This window comes from Coturnix japonica, chromosome 20 (assembly GCF_001577835.2).
Source record: "Coturnix japonica isolate 7356 chromosome 20, Coturnix japonica 2.1, whole genome shotgun sequence".
NCBI classification, from domain to species: Eukaryota; Metazoa; Chordata; class Aves; order Galliformes; family Phasianidae; genus Coturnix; species Coturnix japonica.
Genome location: NC_029535.1, coordinates 819868 through 838985, shown reverse-complemented (window position 1 = coordinate 838985; position 19118 = coordinate 819868). Strand labels below are relative to the sequence as shown.

Sequence of the window (19118 nt, the reverse complement as noted above, 5' to 3'; positions counted from 1 at the left end):
GCATTGCAGCAGAGCTGCTTAACAGCTAGTTTTCCCTTCAGAGCAGGGGGCACCTGTCTAAGGCTGACCGGCCCAGAGAGGTCTGAACCTGCTGCTCTCAGGGACTCCTCCTGCCCTGGCCTCCATACAGGGCTTCCTCCTCCTCGCCATCAAAGCCATTGCACTTTGTCTGAAGTGCTTAGTGGTTACTGGTATGCAAAAAGGAGCTTGAGTATCCCCTCACTGGGGGATTGCCTTCCTCACTGTCTGTCTGGAGGAGGAATGCAGAGATGTGAGAACATGAGGTTGAACATTTAGGCTTTATGTGAAAGCACAAACAAAGAGAGAGCACAAAGATCTGTTTGCTGGTGTTGAGAGGTCCACAGGGAGAGGGCTCAGGTGCTCATCAGCAGATGGGAGTTTTAAATTGAAGTTCCTCAGTATCCCAGTGCCTGCTTCACCTGCTGTTACAGAGGAGGAGGTGCCCCCAGGCCCTTGGGCACAGCCAGCAGCTGCCATGTGCTCTTCTAGCAGAGCTCAGGTGTAAGCTGGAATCAAAGTGCTGCTCAGGAGTAACCCGAGGGACTGTAGGATCTCAGGTGCCAGGTTTGGGTACTGACAGGATTCAGGGCCCATGGAGGCATTTAGAAGGCTGAGATAAGGGCTGTTCTCACAGTCTGCTGCCCCCCCAAAGGAAGCCTAGTGGTGCATGTTTGCTTACCTCCACTTGCAGCCCAATTTCCTTTGTTCCCCTTAGAGCCACTGAATCACCACCGTTGGAAAAGATCCCCAGGATCACCCAGTCCACCTCCCACCACTAACCTGCGTCCCTCAGTACAACATCCACACGTTTCATGAACGCCTCCAGGGGCGATGACTCCCCCACCTCCCCGGGCAGCCATTCCAGCACCCGGCCACTCTTTTGGAGAAGAACCACGTTGTTCGGAGCCGCTGCTTCCTTCAGTTCGCAGGCGGCAGCAGTGACCGTTCCCCCTCCGCCTCTGTAGGACGCTCTCGCTGTGCTGTGTCCGCTCTGCTCCCTTCGTACCGCTCAGCACAGCGCTGTGCCGGGCGCTGTTTGTATCCACTGCGTTCTGGCACCGCGTCCCCTCTGCTGCTCCCGCAGCGCCCCGCACGATGCGCAGCGCCTGTCACGTCGAACGCGGTCAGGTGAGAACAGCATCGCTTCACAGACAGGACAGACAAACCCTTCCCGGCTTGAAAAACCCCATTTCCCACGGGTACATCCACGACCCCAAGCGACCCGGGGTAGGCTGGGATCCGAGCTCCCCCCGTTCGCAGCGCTGCGGGACGGGCTGCGCTCCGCAGGCAGAGCCCGAGGGCTGCGGGATGGCGGCATCAACGCGGGGTCTGAGCGCCTGCACCGCCCGTCAGCAGCGGGGACACGGAGCTCCCTGTGCGGGCAGGGGGTTGGAGGGGAGAGAGAAAGAAAGGGAGAGTGAAAGGGAGAGTGAAAGGGAGAGTGAAAGGGAGAGTGAAAGGGAGAGTGAGGCATCTCCTCCTAGCGGCAGCTGCGGGGTCATGGAGGGCCCGTTGCTGCGAAGGTGGGGCTGAGGGCACGGAGCGCTCCCAGAGCAAAGGAACAAACAGCCCGAACGGAAACACCGCACCGGTTCCGGGGAAGCATAAAGGCAACGAAGAAATCCATTGCCCACAAAGCTCCGAAGAGATTCGCTTTAGCATCGGTTTAATTCCGTCTGCGTCTCCCATCCCGCTGTCCGCAGAGACTTTTCCCGCTGTGTGTCAGCCCGGCGCTGCTGTTCAGCTGCGTGAGGCTCGACAAGGGTTTGGATTGAGCCCGGCACGGCACGGCACGGCACCGCACCGCACCGCACCGCACCGCACCGCACCGCGCCTCCATCCCCGCCGGCCTCGTGCCGCACGGCGCCAAGGAGCGGCACTCGGCACTCGGCACTCGGCCCCGCCCTTGGCCCCGCCCCTCCCTGGCGGCGGGTGGCGGCTCTGCAGCGGGGCGGCCATTTTGTGTCGCTGCGCGGTCGGTGTCGCTGCGCTGTTGGCGGAGCGGGGCGGCTCGGTGCCGTTCGGAACCTTTTCCCCGTCCGGATCCGTCGGTAAGAGCGCGGCGGCGCCCGGACGGGTCGGGTTGGCGCCACCCGCCCCTCGTTGCGGGCCCGAGGCGAGGGGCGGGAGGCCGGGCGGGCGCGGCTGCACGCGGCCCCGCGCACAAAGGGCCGGCCCTGCGCCCCGCGGGTCGCTCTGTGCGGACGCCGAACGGGCGCCGCTCTCCGCGTTGGCGCCGTAGCGATGTGGGTCCGGGCCGCTCCCCGCCCACCGCCCCCCGCCGCGGCCCGCGGAGCCGCGTGAGCAGCCGGAGGAGCGCCCTGGGCCCGGCCCGGCACCTCGCGGCGGGGTTCGGGGGCGGCGGGGCCGGGTCGGGCGCGGGGGGGCCCGCGGGGCGCGCGGCCGCGGGGGCAGAGCGGGGCGGGACCGCGGGGTGACAGCGCTGCGCCGTCGTGCGGGCGGCACCGCGGGGCGCATCCTCGTCCTCTTTGTCCCTTTAAAAGTCCACGGGCGGATCCGTGAAGCGTCTCCGTGCGCGGCCCCAAAGCTGCTCTGGGCCGCTCGCCCTTAACGCGCACGGTCGGAGCTGCCGCGTTGTTTGCTTGGCGGTGCGCTCAGAGCGGGCCGCGTGTAGCGGAGCCGATAACGCGGGGCTCCTTGTGTCGGCAGTGAGCGTTTCTATTAAGGAGCTGCCTTTGCCCCGACTCGTTCCGTTCCCATGAAGGTCCTGTTTCCAGAGATGCCCAACCAGCGCTCACAGTGTCATTATTCCTTTAACTTCTGCGTGGCTGGAGGCGGTTGTGGAGCTGGCGGCGGTGCTGGTCAGAGCCGAGGTGTCTCATGGTGCACGTTCTCAGCCACAGCTCCATCCCTGCGTCCGCATGGAAAGGTTTCACTCGAGCAGTCAGATTACAGCCTGCTCATCTGTAATCCAGAGTAATTAATTAAGGTCAAGTTGGGAATGAGGCTAGCGTAGTAATTGCTTATAACGGTACTACCTCGATTGAAATGTAAGAAGCATATAATTAATTCTTACCTTTAATTGGATAAGTTCTCCAAAGCTCCTTCTCTTTCTCCTGCAGTTCCTGGCTAATCTAAGCAATGATATTGACCTAAATTCTCCCCCTCGGTCAGGGAAGGAGGGTGCAATCCCTCAGTTAACTGCAGGGCATGCTGAATTCTCCTGGAGCTCAGTGCCTGGGGATCCTCAGCCCGTGACAGGAGCAGATGTGGTGCCCGTAGGATGGCCGTGCTGACCTCTGCTTGCCTCTGTGTGGCCCCATCCTGTGCTGATGTGTGCTGGGCCGAATGAAGGCACATGGGTGAGCTCCGGCCCTTGGTGCGTTCTTAGTGCTGCCCATTGGTGTAGATGGGATGGTTTTTGTGGTGTCAGTTTCTTCTTAATTTTCTTTTAAAGAAAAGTTGCAGATGCTTTGGGATTAACGGCTTGTCATGTTAAGAAGTCTTGTTAAATGTGTGGAACACATTTACTCTTTATGTACTCCTTACCATCTTCAACTATCTTGCTTACAGGGTTATCTCAACTTTTGGAGCCTCCTGAAGGAAAACACTTCTTTCAGGTAAGGAGTTGACCTATTGCTTTCAGTCTGACCCTGCTGTCTGCTGTCAGTAGCTCTATAGCCTGTGCTATGAAGAAAATGCTGGGCCTGGTGGCTTTGGAGGCCTTTTTTGTTGTTGTTGTTCAAGTGCAAGATTTAAGTGTATGTGCAGGTGCACAGCATGTCCACGCTGACTGACTGCAGATGTGCGGGGCAGAAAATAATGCCTGTTAGAATGTGGTATTTATTGCTTTCTGAGATGTGTTGATTTGTTGACACGCTGTTGTGTGGTTTTACTAGGCCTGGGAGCTTTGAGCCAGCCTCATTTGATTGTAGGCTGCTGCAGTTTGCTGTGCTTCTCACAGAATCGCAGAATGGCCAGGTCAGGAGGGACCTTAAAGGCCACCCAGTTGCTGTGGGCTGGTTTTCACTGCCTGATCAGGCTGCCCAGGGCCCCGTTTGTGGCCTGGAACACCTCCAGGGCTGGGGCACCCACAACTGCTCTCAGCACCTTTGTGATCCTCCTCTGGACCCACTCCAACAACTGCACATCCTTCTTGTGCTGGGGGTCCCAGGCCTGGGCTCAGTACCACAGGTGGGGCCTTAAGGGCAGAGCAGCGGAGGGCAATCCCCTCCCTTCTCCTACTGCTCCCCGCTGTTGATGCAGCCCAGGGTGCTGTTGGCCTTCTGGGCTGCAGGAGCACACTGCTGCCTCATGTCGGGCTTTTTGTCTGCCAGGACCCCCAAGTTCTTCTCCATGGGGCTGCTCTCAGTGAGTTCTTCTCCCAGTCTGTTCATATATCTGGATTAGCCCCAACCCCGCACTCAGCCTCGTTGAACCTTATCAGGTTCTCATCTTCCCACTTCTGAAGCTTGTAACTTTTCATGATCTCCATTTCAGGTCGGGTTCTGAAATTGGTTAAGATTTTACCTCTGTCAGTCTGTATCTCTCAGTACCGTGTGACTGTGTATTAAATGGGATAGTGGGGAGGAGCTGCTGCCTACTAGGTTGAAGAGACTGTTGTGGGGTTTGTTTTATTTCTGTATGTGCACTAAAGATCTTGCCTGGCCTCATCGCTGAGGTTAAAATTCAAATTTCAGTACAGGCTTATTGTTCTGCTACTTAACCTCAGCACTTCTTTCCAAAGAAATGGAGAATGTCCTCTCCTTCTGCATGATGCTGTAGTCGGGACACTGCTTTGAACTTCTCTAGTGCTCCAGCTGTGCAACTGTGTGCTTGTGTCCCTGGGACGTGGATGGCAGTGCCATTGATTGTGTTGGGTTTCTCTTAATGCTGAAATCTAAAAGGCTTCAGTATAGAAGCAGAGGTTACACAAAATACCAGAATTGCTTCTTCACACTACAGAGCGTTGCTAATGGCTTTTGTGTGATGTGATCCCCCCATACCTGGATAGATCCTCTGCTTAGGTTGCACCTCAGTTTTCTCAGCATTGCTGTCAGCAGTTTTGCAAAAGGATGAAGTGACTTTTTTTTTTTACAGCTGCCCTTTCATTTCTGAGATGAGAGAAATCTGTGAGCAGCCTTGAAGTGCTCCCTTTCCTTTTCTTTTTGTAATAAGCCTGGAGAGTTGCATCCTCCTTACAGTGTGGCACATACACAGATACATCTCCTTAATGTAAATGAAAACGTGATATCTCAGCAAAGCTGAGTGTAGTGTGCAAGGTTTCACTTAATTTGTCAGGAAAATGTCCTGCTCTTTGTCAGCAAGGAGAGCAAGGTCAGCCTGGTTGGGGGGAAAAGAAGAATAATGAAACTGGAAGTGCCTGCCGTGTGGTTACACTGTGTGCTGGTTGGCTGTGAGCAGTGGTCTGGAGGATTTCCAGTGGTCGTTACTGCAGGTAGTGCAGATTCTATGAAGAACATTTGGGGTTGTTGGTTTTGGGTGGGTTTTTTTTTCCACATTTTCTTGCAGATGTTTTTTTTTCAATTTGACTTCTTGAAAGAATCACAACTCCAGGCCTGTTACTGCTCAGGTAGTGTTACCAGATCCCTTTCTGTGCTGCTTTATGACTCTCCACTTCGAGCTGTTCTCTAGCTAGAATGCATGTTGGTGCTCACTACCTTGGGTTCAGCAACTTGCTGTAAGTGTATAGGATGCTGCTGGAACATCCAGAGTGACATCAAATCCAGGGGTGTGACATCAGGTTAAAACTAAGTTGGTCAGTTTAATGCCTGAGGGTTTGAGTTTCTTTTAAAGCGTGGACTTGCTTGTGTCCCAGGGCTGCCTTCTGTCAGTGCACCTTATCTAGGTAGCTCCAACCTTACACTGCTGCAGTACCACTCTCAACCAGAAACATGGATGTGGCCTTGCTGTAAGCTTGTCCGAGGAGCTTTGTGGTATTTGTTGTTCTGTTGCTTTTGTGGGAGTATAGAGTGGGAGTGAGAAACAGTTCAGTTATTCCTCTGCTTGATTTCATTCTCAGTTGGCAAAGGTGCCTTAAGCCATAGGCAGCCATTAGGCAGGGCAAAAATGTCTTTTTAAGGACAGTTCTATGCAGTGTATTCAACGTCATGAAGCAGGTTTATACAGCTGCAGGGAGGCAAAGAGGAGAAACTGTGGTGAGGCTCAATTAGAAGTTTGGAAATGTAGCTTCAGGCTGAATAAGAAAGGTTGAGGTGGCTGTAGCTTGTTGCTGTCACTGTCTTCTGCCTGGAGAAGCCTTGCACGTATTGACACGGAGAGGGTGTTTGGATGAGGAAACTTCCCATAGAAACTTTAGGTTTACTTTTCATAGGACCAAATGCTCATCCCTGAGCCTTGGGGTGGCTGTAGCTCATCCAACAGGGGTGTTAATGGAGGAACTCTGCCTTTGGTTGTCTTGGTGTGGGTTTGCTCACGCAGCTCATGACGTGCTTGTTGCAGCATGGGGTGATGTGATGAACTTTGTCATGATTTTGGTGATTGTTTCCCTGCCGTCCAGCAGCTCACATCAGTGCTGTGCAGGCCTTCATGTTGTTAGACATTTGGACTCTTCATTTCCTTGACTTCTTACTGCTTGGTGGAGTTTGTGCCTTAAGATATCCTTCATGCCACACTTGACTCTTCCTTAACTAAGCGCTAAAATTGGAGACTTTGAGAACCTGCAGTTGGTAGAATCTCTCCCAATCCAGAATTGTTCTTTTCCTCTGATCTGTTTGGCTGCTTTTGAGTTTTTCTGTAGTGGTCAGAATTATTTCTGAGTAAGAGCTATTCTGAAAGATAGGAATGTTTTCATGATATTTTAAATATCTTTTAAGCACTGAAGTCTCACATCTTGAAAAGCGGTGCTTGTCAAATCAGAGCACGTCTCTTACTTGAACTGCTTCTATTCCAAATTTTTAATCGATTTCAAATAATCAGTGTTAAAAGATCGCTTGTGAAGGAAGTTTAACCCAAGGTTTTGCAGCAGAAACCCACTAGTGTAAGTAGGAGCTGTATTGCATCAGAAGTGATGACTCCAGTTCTGTGAATATGCATCTGCTGTAATTGTTTTGCAAAAGAATTTTGATGTGCTTCCAGATCTGGAGCGCTTGGGCATTTTGAGCCCTTGACTCAGCTCTGGAAGTGTCCTGGTTTTGTTCATGTGCTGCTTCTCATGTTTGGCTGTTTTAGAATTGAAGCTTCCTCTTTTTTTAGTTTCAGTCCTCAGAGCTGAAGAACGTTTGGGTGATAAGAACATGGTTGGTGCTGTGATATTTCTGGGCTTCTCTCAGTGGCAGTTCTCATCCTGTCAGAAGAAAAGAGGGTGTTAGATTTGGGATGGAATAATTGAACTGAAATCTCTTTGAGTATATCAGATACGCTTTAAGATGTTAGCTGCCAAATAGTGTCTAGATAGACAAATTCGTTACTGCTCCTCCCACTTTTCTTTCTTGGAAAAACAAAAGGGAAAGGTGGGGGTGGGGAAAGATAAAGGGGGAGAAGAAGCCCCAAACCCACCAGCAGGAGCTTGTTGTTGTGTTCAGCAAGGTGCTGGAAGAGATGGCCAATGCAAATTGTAGCCACCTGTCCTCGCTCTTCAGCCTGATGTTTCACCTCGGCTGTTCTCAATAATGTACACAATAAAACTGCATGTATCCTGGAATTTCATTTAAGTGCAGTTTGAGTATAGTAGATGTAACCTATTTGAATGTATTTACTTTGCACTAACTCAAAATTCAAGGTACTAAGTTTGGTATGCTGTCTATTGGCTTAGTTAATGGGGGTGTCCTGAAATGTCTGGCAGGTTCTGTTCAGTGAAGGATAAATAAATGATGGGGTCTCTTAGGACCTTGGGATTGATCTATAATTTGGATCACAATAGCCAACACTATTCTGCATTGCAATATTTCCAGATTAAATTGATATTGTATAGAACTTTATAGGAAGGCTTTTTAAGCTCTAAAGTACTTTTTGCCTCAGAATTCGTATGTTTTTTTTCTTCCCTGCAGTTGTACAGCAGCACTTGGAATGCACATGACTATATAAGCAGCGAGTTTCTTCCTGGTGAGTATAAGCACAGATCCTTGGTTTTCTTAAATGATTTTTTCTTTTTTCCTTCGAGCTTTTACAGCTTTGTTGTAAAATCGATTTTTCTTCATTTTTGCAAAGCCTCCTTGGATCCCAGTCCTGTATTTGGAAACCTCGTATTCTTAAAGCAGAAATGGCAGACTTTCAGTTGGATGAAAAAGATGGCAGTTTGATCTAAGTAGTTATTCTTGAATTTGACTTGTTTTGATTAGGGGAAACCTGCTTTATTCCGTGTGATTTGAACCCTTTTCCAGAATCTTTTTGCCTGTTGAGTGTTTGGATGTCTCTAACATTGGTGCTATGAGAGACCAGAAAAAAGAGGAAAAGAGAAACCAGAGCAGTTAAATAACAGATGATCAGATGGCTGAAAAGCATTCTTTTCAGTATCATGTATTTATTTCTTTAATTGCACTTGGTAATGAAATAAGCTTTACTACAAAAGTGTTTTGTTGAATTGCCCACTTTCCTAATTTCTGCTTCTGCACTGGCCTCCCCACCAATTCGCACTGCCAGCACTGTTGTGTGGGTTGTTGATGAGGGGGTGAGAAGTGACATTCTCACTGTCCCATAATCTTAGGTAGAGTGTGAGGATGGTGCCCCAGGAAGGGTGGTTTGTTTGCTGACACCACTGCTGCCACTGAATGCTCTGAGGAGGTTGTGGTTCAGCCTGCAGGGGGGAGCAAATGCAGATGTCAGCAGTGTCTGTTGTTGTAGTCTGCCTTGGGAAACTGGGAGTCAAGCATTTGCAGGGAAGCTCCAAAGCTTCCTGCTTTGCATGGCTGTTTCAGTGATAAGGAGTTAGCTATGTGTTATTCTTGTTGTGGAAGTTGCAAATATCAGTTCAGGGTTCGGTTTTAGTGCTGTTGCTCAGCCAAGGAGTTTGCTTCCTGCATGGTGCTTGGTTGGATCTGGCAAACTTTGAAAGCAAGAAGTCAGCGTTGATTATGATCTGTTTGAGAATCCTACGCAGTGCACATAAGAACTGGATGTAGTCTGTCATCTTGTTTGAAGTGTCTTTGGGATAGAAAATGGAGATGTTATAGTATTCTTGGGAACACACTGCCAGGACTAATAGTCTGCATGTTTAACTCCTGTTTTTTCTTGTGTCTGTTCCTGTTGCAATTTAAAAAAATAATAAAAGCAAACAAACCTTGCTTAGAGATCTGTATCATTGTGTGGAAGGCCAGCAGTAAAGAGACCGTGGGTTTCCTTGTAACTCTTACTCAAAAAATTCCTTGCATTGCTATGAGATGGTGTGTGTGGACAGGCAGGAGTGCAGAGTTACTTTAATTCTGTTTTCCAACACAGGCTGAAATGCAGAGAGACACACTGCGTGGCAGCAGTGGGGCTGTGTGCAGGGCCTGGTAGGCAGACTTTGTAGGCTGTCAGGTCTGCTGTAATCTGCCTCCCAAGGCAGCACCAAAATGATGTTCTGTAGTGCTGTTTAAATGTTTGTGAGACTACATAAGTCTTCCTAAGTTGCTGCTGGGGTCGTATAAGTGTCTGTAAGTACAGACACTTACAGCCTGATACAGCCATTGCCTTTTCTCATCTGCAGATGTGTGGTTGCAGCACAGCGTGGCTGTGGTCATCTACTTGCAAGGTCTTCTGATTGTGGTGGGGACCATGGGCTTCTCTGCCCTGACCATCCCTGATAGGGGGCAAGCATGTTGTAGGGGGTGAGGCTTTCATTGCTTTACCACTGATGAAGAAGCAAGGCTTTGCATGATATATGCAGATAGTATAAGAGGTCAAAAGTAAGTGCTGGCCAGTAAAAACCTGCTATGCAAAATGTGATTGGACTTGGTCCTTGTCAGTTCCACAGTACACATGTAGATATGCTGGGAGTCTGGTTATTCAAAACAAAGCGCTTATGCTGTGTAGAATCTCCCATTACTCTGTCTTAGCCCAGAAACTGCTTGTGCTGCTGTATGGATAGAAAGCAAAATTCATGCTTACAGGACACAAAATGCACTCGAGTTTTCTGCTGCTACATTTCAGAACTTGGGGCTCCCTTTAGTAGCCTAGCACTGAGTACTGCATCTCCAGTGGACCCAGGACAGTCTTACTATTTGCTTTCCCTCTCTGGTTTTGGAAGTGCCTTTTGTTAATGCAATACCTGCCCTACCTGCTTCTTCCTCTTCTGTAGCCCTATGGAATGCTCAGCAATGCAGAATGCATTATAGGAACTGGACAACAATTTTAACCACCCCAAATAAAGCTTAACACTGCTTTGTACTGAATATTCATCTATTTTTATCTTGTGTTGATGTAATTTGCCAAAGCTAACCACGCTCTTTCATCTAGCCAGAGTACTGCAGCGATTCATTGAGTTGCTCATTATTTTTTATGTGTTGGGCTTTGTTGGAAGTATGGGAAAAGATCCCTGGGTTGGTGCAGGTGAAGGAGATGAAGTTGAGTCGTGGGGCTGAATCTGCCATTTGAAGTGAAGTAATACTCCATTTGGAAGTGGAGCTGGTTTAAAGGCAAGGTTTTGTTTTCAGTGTGATTGTACATAGGGAATCGTTTAATCACATTTGCAGGTTATCTGGAAAATGCTGTTTGTGCAGGTAGGTGTGAGCTGGAAACGGCAGTGACTCTGCAGTTTCCAGAGGGAAGATAAGAGGCTGTTAGTCGGGAGTTTGCTATAACTGCTTGCTTGTTTCCTATATGACAGTATAAAGAGATATATCAGTTTACGGAGGAACTTCCTTCTTTTAAAGCTTCCTGCTGCACCAGATCTGGGGCTGAGCACTGATGGAGCTTAAAAAATGAAGAGAGTAAGAGTTGCTATAGATGAGGACGTGCAGACCCTGGTCATTGGAGCAGGATTGTTTTAAAAGACAAAAATCACAAATCCCCAGAGGGATCAGCTTTAATGTCAGCATATTGACCTCTGCAACGTCTTGATGGAAGTGTAAGTACCAGTTAGGAAGGTACCAGTATTTGAATGGTTGAATAGAGTTTAAATCTAAATTACCTTGTGGTGACTCTTAGAAGGAGGGGAAGGCTCTGCCTTTCAAACGACAGAATTGTGTACTTTTTGTGGCATGGATTTGGAAATACTTTCTGTTGAAACTAGTGATTTGTCTGTGTTCTGGAGTATCAGTTCCTGAAATGCTGCTCACAGTCATTGCAGAGTAAGAAGTTTTAAGATTACAAAACAGGAATAAGAGCAGAGAGAAGCCTTACAGCTTTGGGGAATAGTGTTTTGCCAAGTGTGTTTGCCTGAGGAAGCTGATCCTGGAATGAACTGCATGTGAAGAGGACGGACTGTTTTGCAAGGAAAGTGTGCCAAGCAGAGAGGAGCACTGGACTGAGCTGCCCTGGGCTGGGGGCTGGAGGGACCCAAAGGAGCCCAAGAGGGACGGGGAGTGTGGGGGGGGGTTGATGAGGAGAGAGAGAGAAAATTTTTTTTTCCCTTAACATTTCTGCTCTTGTTCAACTTCCAGCTCAGCTGCCCTGCACGGTGTTGGCTGAGGTGGGGCGGTGTAGTGTGTGCTCTGACAAGTGCTGATGTTCAGCTGAGTCCAGCTGGAAAGAAGAAACAGTTCAAATTCTTACCAGAATCTGCAGCCCCAGTAATTACTATTAAATGGCTTCTGGTGTTTTTTCCACATTTCCCTTGCAATGCTCTTCCATCATTATTTTCTGAATTTAACGTAAGCTGTAGTGCAGCCTTCCTTGACAAAGCTGCTTGGTTTTGTTTATGTACAGAAGCCCTATTGTACGAGGTAGTGCTGCTGCAGCCTGGAGGTTGGCCTGCCCTCCCACTGCCTGCTGTAGGTGAGCTGAAATGCACCTTGCTTGGCGTCCCCACTACTGAAGGGCTCCTTTGCAGAGCGCTTCATTCATGTTCTCCTTGTGACACACTGAAATGCCCGATCTCCGTGTGTCCCTATTTAGAAAAGGAATAGTAAGCTTAATACTAAGTCAGGAATAGACTTGCAGCCCCGAGTTCTGCTACATTACAAGAATCAAGTAAGCTGTGTGTGATCTGCATTTGGAGACGGGAAGTTTGATTGCTAATGATAGAAAGTGGTAATTCTGTCGATGTGAGTCTGTGATGGAGGTGTGGATGTTGGAGGTGTGGATGGGCGTGTTCTTTAACAAAGAAATAGCAGGATTTTTTTTAGTATTTAATTTAGTGAGTATTTCTTTGAACTGCGCTAGTAGTGATGAGGTACCAAGTGTTCTTCAGTGCTCCACTAACAGGTAGATTTTGAAAGGTTGTTACTGTGTGTGTTTTTGCTGCTTCCTGTTTACTAGATGCCTTGTTTTTATCAAAACCAGGAAGGGGAGGGGGGAAAATAATGTCAAGAATCTTCTCTCTCAGTCATGGGGCTCAGGGTTCTTAATTGACCTGGAACTTGGACCGGTGCAGAAAGGTTGAGCTTCAGTCTTCCGTGGTCCGATAGCTCCCTTGTGAATGCTTTTTTTTCCTCTTTTGAATGATTCTGTATATGCTCTCAGCTGGGAAGCCTTGCTTTAGAGGTAACTGCCTTCGCTCCTTTCTGTGAACTAAGGTCCCTTAACATCTAGGCTTTGGGGTTTGTGGTGCATAAGCTTATTTTGTATGTGTCTTGATTAGTGATTGATATTTAATTGCATTTTTCAGGGGAATAAAATCAGCAGTGTTGATATTACAAAATGACAAAACATCCTCCGAATAGAAGAGGGATCAACTTTGAGGTGGGAGCCCAGTTGGAAGCCCGTGACAGATTAAAAAACTGGTATTTTTTTTTCAAAACCATTCATATTATATTAACTCTAAGTTTTTAATATCTTAAACATTTTATATTTGTACCGTATTTAGAGTCCTTGTCGTTGGTTTGTAGGAAAGTAGTTAATTTCTAGTCGTTTATATACCAGTGCTTGCAATGGGCAATGCTTGCTGATGTGTTGCTGGTGTTTCTAGAAGTGTGCTCGTGCTGTGTGTGTCTGGGAAGCAGGGCTGTGCACACCTAGCAGGGCTTTGTGCTCACATTGAGAAGTCTGCGCTGGGTGCAGCTGATAGCGTAGGCACTGTGAAGAGATGAGTCCTTTGGAGTACGGGATACCCAGGATTGTCCCTCAGTGCTTCCTTACCCATCACTGTTTATCATTTGTAGACTTCAAAGTCTGAAATTGTTCCAGCCTGCCCTCACATGGGGGCTGTCAGCTGCCAGGGTCCAGAGTGGGAAACACCCTGACTAAGAAATTTGCTGTGGAGCTTGTCTTGCAGGTTTGAGCTTAGAAGGAGAATGGGGTTTTGTTGTTTTGGTTTTTTTTGTTGTTGTTGTTGTCAGCTACCACAGGAAGGGGAGAAAAAAAGGCCTGAAAGTCAACTGGCCAAATTGGAGCCAGCTTCAAGCCTTCATACCCTGCTTTAGAAAATAATGCTCATAACTGAAAATTGCTTGAGTCAAAGGCTACATAAATACTAAGTGTTCTTTGTTATTGCCTTAAGATGTCTTCTCTCTACAGAAATCAGTAGTTAGTTAATTTTTATTTAAGAAGCTCTGGGTTTGGCATAACTGAATATCGGGTGCTGGAGTGTGCAGGCAGGATAACCATGCAGAAGTGATTGTGTAAAGCCTCTGGGCACCCCAGAAGGATTGTGTGCTGCCATTGAGACTTTCATAGCTTCTTCCAGAATGTATCAGTCGTGTAGAACATCTCTTAGCTCTCCACATACAAGGAGATTGGAACTGTTAGAAAGTGTAGCTCTTCACAGAAAGGACATGAAGCACAAATGCTATGCTGTTCTTGGATTTTGTTGCCTTTCCTGCATGACAGAGATGTGTAAGTAGGACATCAATCCAGATCTGCATGATATAATATATAATGTTCTGTTTATACAAGAAACAACGCTAAAATCTACAAAAAAAAAGACTTCTAAGCCTATGTGCTGTGTAGGCTTAGTAGAGGTACAGTTAGTATAGATGGGCTCATGGCCTCCCATCTGGCATGTTTGTGCCTCAGACTACTAGTACATAGCTCTTACATTGGGAAACTTGGTGGACTGGGGTGGAATTCAACACTTACTACTTTCCATACATTCCTTAGCTTAAATTTTGTTTTAGACTTGTAACATATCCAAAATTCAAGCTCTCTTGATTTTTTTTTTTTTTAATGACCTGTTTTGTGCTTTGTGTTCTGCAGCTCTTTGATCTCATAATGTAGTTACTGGTTCTTCGGTTCTGAATATTTTCATCTGCTTGCTGAACTCCTAAAACCTGGGTCAGAAAGTCCATCTTTCCCTGAGTGATGATCTCTGGATATCCAGGTGTTGTCTACCAAAACCTGTAAGATCTATGTGCTTAATTGGCAATGTTAGTAGTGACTGACAAGAGACCTTGTCTATCCCATTCGTAGAAGGTGTGGATTTGTAGAGGAAAGCAGGCTGTTCTTCAGTACTTTCACCTGCCAGTGAGTCAACAGAGCTGCTCTGTGGTTTGGCTCCAGTGCTCCCCTTTTATGTGAATGTAAAACTTTTCCGTTTCCTCGTGCTCATTCTCCTCATTATAAACCTTCTGAGGTCCTGGCTTTACTCGTGTGCAGATTTTGGTTTTTTTCTGGCCTAGAACTTAGAAGTCACCTCTTAGGATGGAGGGCTGGCCTTGACTTCTGTGCTTAGTACCAAACACACCAATCAGTTGGTGGGCCACTATTGCTTTCAGTAGAGTGTTGGAAAGTAGTTCCATCTTGTAGCCCCATTTACCTGCCCTCATGGCAGTGGCTTGTGCCCTACACTGCAGGTTCTGCTTGTTCAGTGTCTGCATGTTTAAATGACTCCAACCTTCCAGCCCTGCTGCATAGAAAGCATTTGTACATGGCAGCAGGGGAGTCAGTGCAACAGCTGCTCCTTGCCGAAGTGTGAAGTGAATATTGCATCTTTTAGAGAAAATGAAATCCCTTACCAGAGGTTGCTTTGCTGTATGTTCACTCATAATGTGTTGAGCATGCACTTCAGTTCCTGGAGTTGTCTGCACAGGCTCCTAGATTTGAACTCTGGGGAGCACAGTGGGTACTTGAGGTGCTTGTTTCCGGTGTTTTTATTTGGTTTATTAGGACTTGTCTGACACATGAAACATGCCATGGAAGGCATCTGATGTGTCCTGACCTGGGGACATGGAAGGGAGGAGCTGAGTCAGTCATACCTCTTGGTACGCACAGTGCTGGAGCCATGAGGGTGGGAGAAGGGACTGCCCTGGTGGTGCAGCCCTGAGTCAGGAGGACCCAGAAAGGCCAACTGTGGTGACTCTTGCACATAGTTCTCTGCTGCATTGAATTCTTGATGGTCTTGGTGTGTTTGATTGTTTTGCAATTGTGAAGTGCAACTTTGCACTCTCAGTGTTGTTTTATTTCTTAATTATTTGAAGTCTTCACTGCTGGCTACCTGCAGATACTGCTTCTTAATGAAAAGAGGATCAGTGCTGCTTACCTCCAGTAGGCAGATGGTGACATCTCTTGTTTCTGTACTTTAATGATGCTTCTTTCAAGTTCATCACTCTGTAGTACAAGTAAAGTTGATAGGAAGAAACTTGATTCTAGTGAAGATTCTTGAGTACTGATATCAAGGTTAATGTTGTAATGAGTGTTGTACTGCTTTGTTATGGCAGATTGTCAGAGTCATGAGTGTAGCTGCTCATGCTGTCAGGGCTTCGTTCCTGTGCTGAAAACATAGAAATTCATAGTTATTGCCCTTCATAGTACTGCTCCTCCTGGAGGCTTCCATTCCTTGCAGAACTAGCTCCAGGAGAAAAGGGGTGTTGTATATAGGAAAAGAAAAGGGAGATACTAGTCCAGGCCTGAGAGAGGGGAGCTCCTTCAGTCATCACTGTCTTGTGGAATTTCTACATACTCACTTCTTCACAGCAAAGGGGGGGGGGGGGGGCTGTGCTCATCTCTACAAGAAACCTCCCTTCACATTGTTTGCTGTGCTCTGACAGCTGTAGTCTGAGGTTGCCAGTTGCTGTTAATCTGGGCTGTTGAGAGTTGTGCTGCTGAAGTCTTCAATTGCTGCTTAGGTTCTTAGGGAAATTAATGGCTGCTGTTCGTGTCTCTCAGAAGTTTCTCCATATTATTTATCTAACTTGCTAGGCAGAAGGCCTTGGAAGATACAGACTTTACATTCCTTTTGGGTTCAGGTGGAAGGCTGTTTGTTTTAGTCTCCTGATAAATCACAAGAAGTTATCTGATTTCATCTGGCTCTTCAGCATGTTAGATAAACAATCAGATCACCCTTAGTTGAGGATCTCTTACTCCAAGTCACTTATCTGTTCTGAAAGCCCATGGAGCCAGCTTAATTCTTCCTCCACAGTGTGGTGGAGGATGGGTCATACCTGGACTCATGGCAGGTTGTGGTCTTTTCATGTCTTTTAGGCTAAATTCAGTTCTCTTGCTTTTTACTTAAAACTTTCCAGTGTGTTTTCTTGATAAACAAGTATGAATTCCTTAGATTACCTCTATTCCATGACACTTGTTCTTGCATGGGTGTCCTGTGTTACTCACGTTCTTTGTAGCTCTGCGAGGACTTGTGCATCCTGATGTGGAGTGCTTGCTCAGGGGTTAAATATTGGAGGAAAGGTGACAGCACTGTCAGCTTGTGCTCAGAGGTGCTGAGAGCCTGGAAACCTTTTGTCTTCACTTTCAAGTTGCCAGGTGTGTGGCAGCACTGTGCTGCTTTGTATCCAGGAGGAAGGTCACGCTGGGGAGGCACTGCAGTTTCTGGCTAGATGTAATATAGCTTCTAACAGATTTACTGTTCCAGTCAAGGACTGAGCATCTGTTTACCAGTGGTGATTGATTCAGTAAGGGAAGGCTTGTTCATACTCCAGTGCATTAGCCAGGAGCTGCCTGAGGGCTCTGGTTCACTTACCTCTTGGACCAGGCTGAAATGGGGTCTTGCTCTCAGGTATGGTTTTTACTGCTCTTGTTGATGGATCAGAGCATCTCCCACCATCAGGGAGCCTTCAGAAGGTGAGGTGAGCTTGGTGTGGATGATACTGATGCATAATTTTGAGGTGACAATTCTTGTGGTGTAGTCTCCTGTTCCTTCTTTCCCTGTATGAAGAAGGGGGCAATCTTGGCTGAGTGCCTTATTGGCTCTTGCCACTCGGGCATGACTCCTCAGCAGGAGAAAATCTCTGGATTGAGCGTATTTCCCAGGGATGGGCATCTTTGTGAAACACATTACTAGCTTCGTGCTGAGCCAGTTCTCAATCATCTTTATCAGTGTCCCCCTTTATCTCTGAGAATCTGGATGAGCCCCAGCACTGCTGCAGTCCTGATGGCAGGAACTTCCTTCTGCTGGCTTCTCCTTGACAGGAGCTGGGAATTCCTGCCCCGTTTCTGCTGTTCTGTGCAGGGAGCTGTGTGCTGATTGCTGTCATTGCTTGTTCTGAGTACTGTGCAGTTCCTGAGATACTGAAGAGTAAACCACCTCTGAAAGAGCCACATTATGTGTGGAAAGGTTCTTGTGATTCTGTGCAGAGCAGTTTGGGGCTTACCTAGATACAACAAATGGTGACCATTATACATACACAAATAATTCATCAGGAATAAGATGTCCTTACCATAAGTATATCCCATCTGTCTTTCTCTCTCCTCCACAGCCTGTGCTACATGTGTTCTGATAATATACTGGGATGAACTAATGGCATAGCTTGAGGTATGTGGCATTGAGTAATAGGCAGGTCTTTGGTTGCAGTGTAAGGCTTTGGCATGGGGTATTTGTTGCTCTTTTTTAACAAGTTGTGAATGGATGTGACCCATATATTCTGAAGAATTCAGTTATTATCTTTCTTTAAATCTATGTAAGATTGTATAAAATAATTCTTTGCATTTCTTTTCAGTATGAATTCTTTCTTTTTATAAATTTCTAGCATCGGGCTTAATATTTCTTTTTCTGCACCTACCCCTTGTTCTGCCTTCTGAAGTGTGATTTGTCAAGTAAAGAACACTTGTGGATGTGAGCTGTTCCTTCAGGCATTTGTTCTTCAGTTCACCAGGGTCTTGCTTTAGTTCCAGGTGATTGTAAACATTGACAAGTGAGTGTTTTCTCCTGGTGCTATTATGGCAGAGGGGGAAATGTCACTACCTGGGATGTTGTATTCAACTGAACTAGTGAAATATGCTGTGATTGTGAAATACGTGCTTAAGTTACAAATTACCAATGCAATTAAAGAATTAAGGTCTTCCTGGTTAGAAACAAATGAGTCTGACCTTTCTCTGATTCCTGTACTTTTAATGTACCAAGCACTCTGAAGATGGATTTTAATTTTAAGAATCTAAATCTAAATTTGGGTTTAGCATCTCTGCTGGAATTCTGCTGTTAAACTGAATGGATGATCTATGAGACATGTTGATGGGCATCTCTGAGGGAAGTGACTGTTGAACTCCGGTTGTTGCTCTTAGTAAGAAGGAGCTGAAGCTGTTGATTCTGTGTGCATGTAAAATTTGTAGGGCTGGGGAAGGCTTTTGCTTTATTGATCTCCAGCTGTTTTTTCTACCCCAGGCTGAAACTCTTCAGTTGTTTGCTCTTTGCAACCGTCTTTGTTCAGTGTTGGGATTCATTCTGTACTGAGCTCCAAGTCATCTGTAGCATCTTAATTGCTTCTATAAGTGATGTGTCAAATAGTATTAAGGCTGTAGAAACGAATGCTTTTTAGATAAGGTGACATGGATCCTCCATCACACCGGATCAAGCGGTCTTCAGCTATTTTGCTTTTGATCATGCAGAAAGCTGTCTGCATATAATGCTTTGTAGCGCAGTTAGAGTAAACCTCTTCTTAACTGAAGTATTCTAATCTATCTCTTCCCCAGGTATCCAGCTCACATTGAGGAAATTGATTATGAGGAAGGAAAAGTACTTATCCATTTCAAACGGTGGAACCACAGATATGACGAATGGTTTTGTTGGGACAGTCCTTATTTACGTCCTTTAGAGAAAATACAGTTAAGAAAAGAAGGATTACATGAGGAAGAAGAGTGTGCAGTAAGTAGAAAACAAGGGACATTTGAGCACATAAAACTGTTTAATG

General features: G+C 46.9%; 1 protein-coding gene across 8 annotated transcripts in view; it reads left to right on the top strand.

The window, feature by feature from the left end:
• Positions 1-1939: 1939 nt before the first annotated feature.
• PHF20 (PHD finger protein 20) overlaps positions 1940-19118 on the top strand; it is a 60291-nt gene continuing 43112 nt past the window's right edge. For 4 of the 8 annotated variants that reach the window (XM_015881313.1, XM_015881312.1, XM_015881311.1 and 1 more), the window contains exons 1-5: positions 1940-2072; positions 3556-3602; positions 8013-8067; positions 12710-12824; positions 18901-19072. In XM_015881313.1, the coding sequence (XP_015736799.1) occupies positions 12742-12824; positions 18901-19072 (255 nt within the window). In that variant the 5' untranslated portion in view covers positions 1940-2072; positions 3556-3602; positions 8013-8067; positions 12710-12741. Of the gene's footprint in view, positions 2073-3326; positions 3345-3555; positions 3603-8012; positions 8068-12703; positions 12825-17690; positions 17747-18900; positions 19073-19118 lie in introns of those variants that run through there. The other 4 variants (XM_015881310.1, XM_015881314.1, XM_032448629.1 and 1 more) reach the window with 4 other exon arrangements.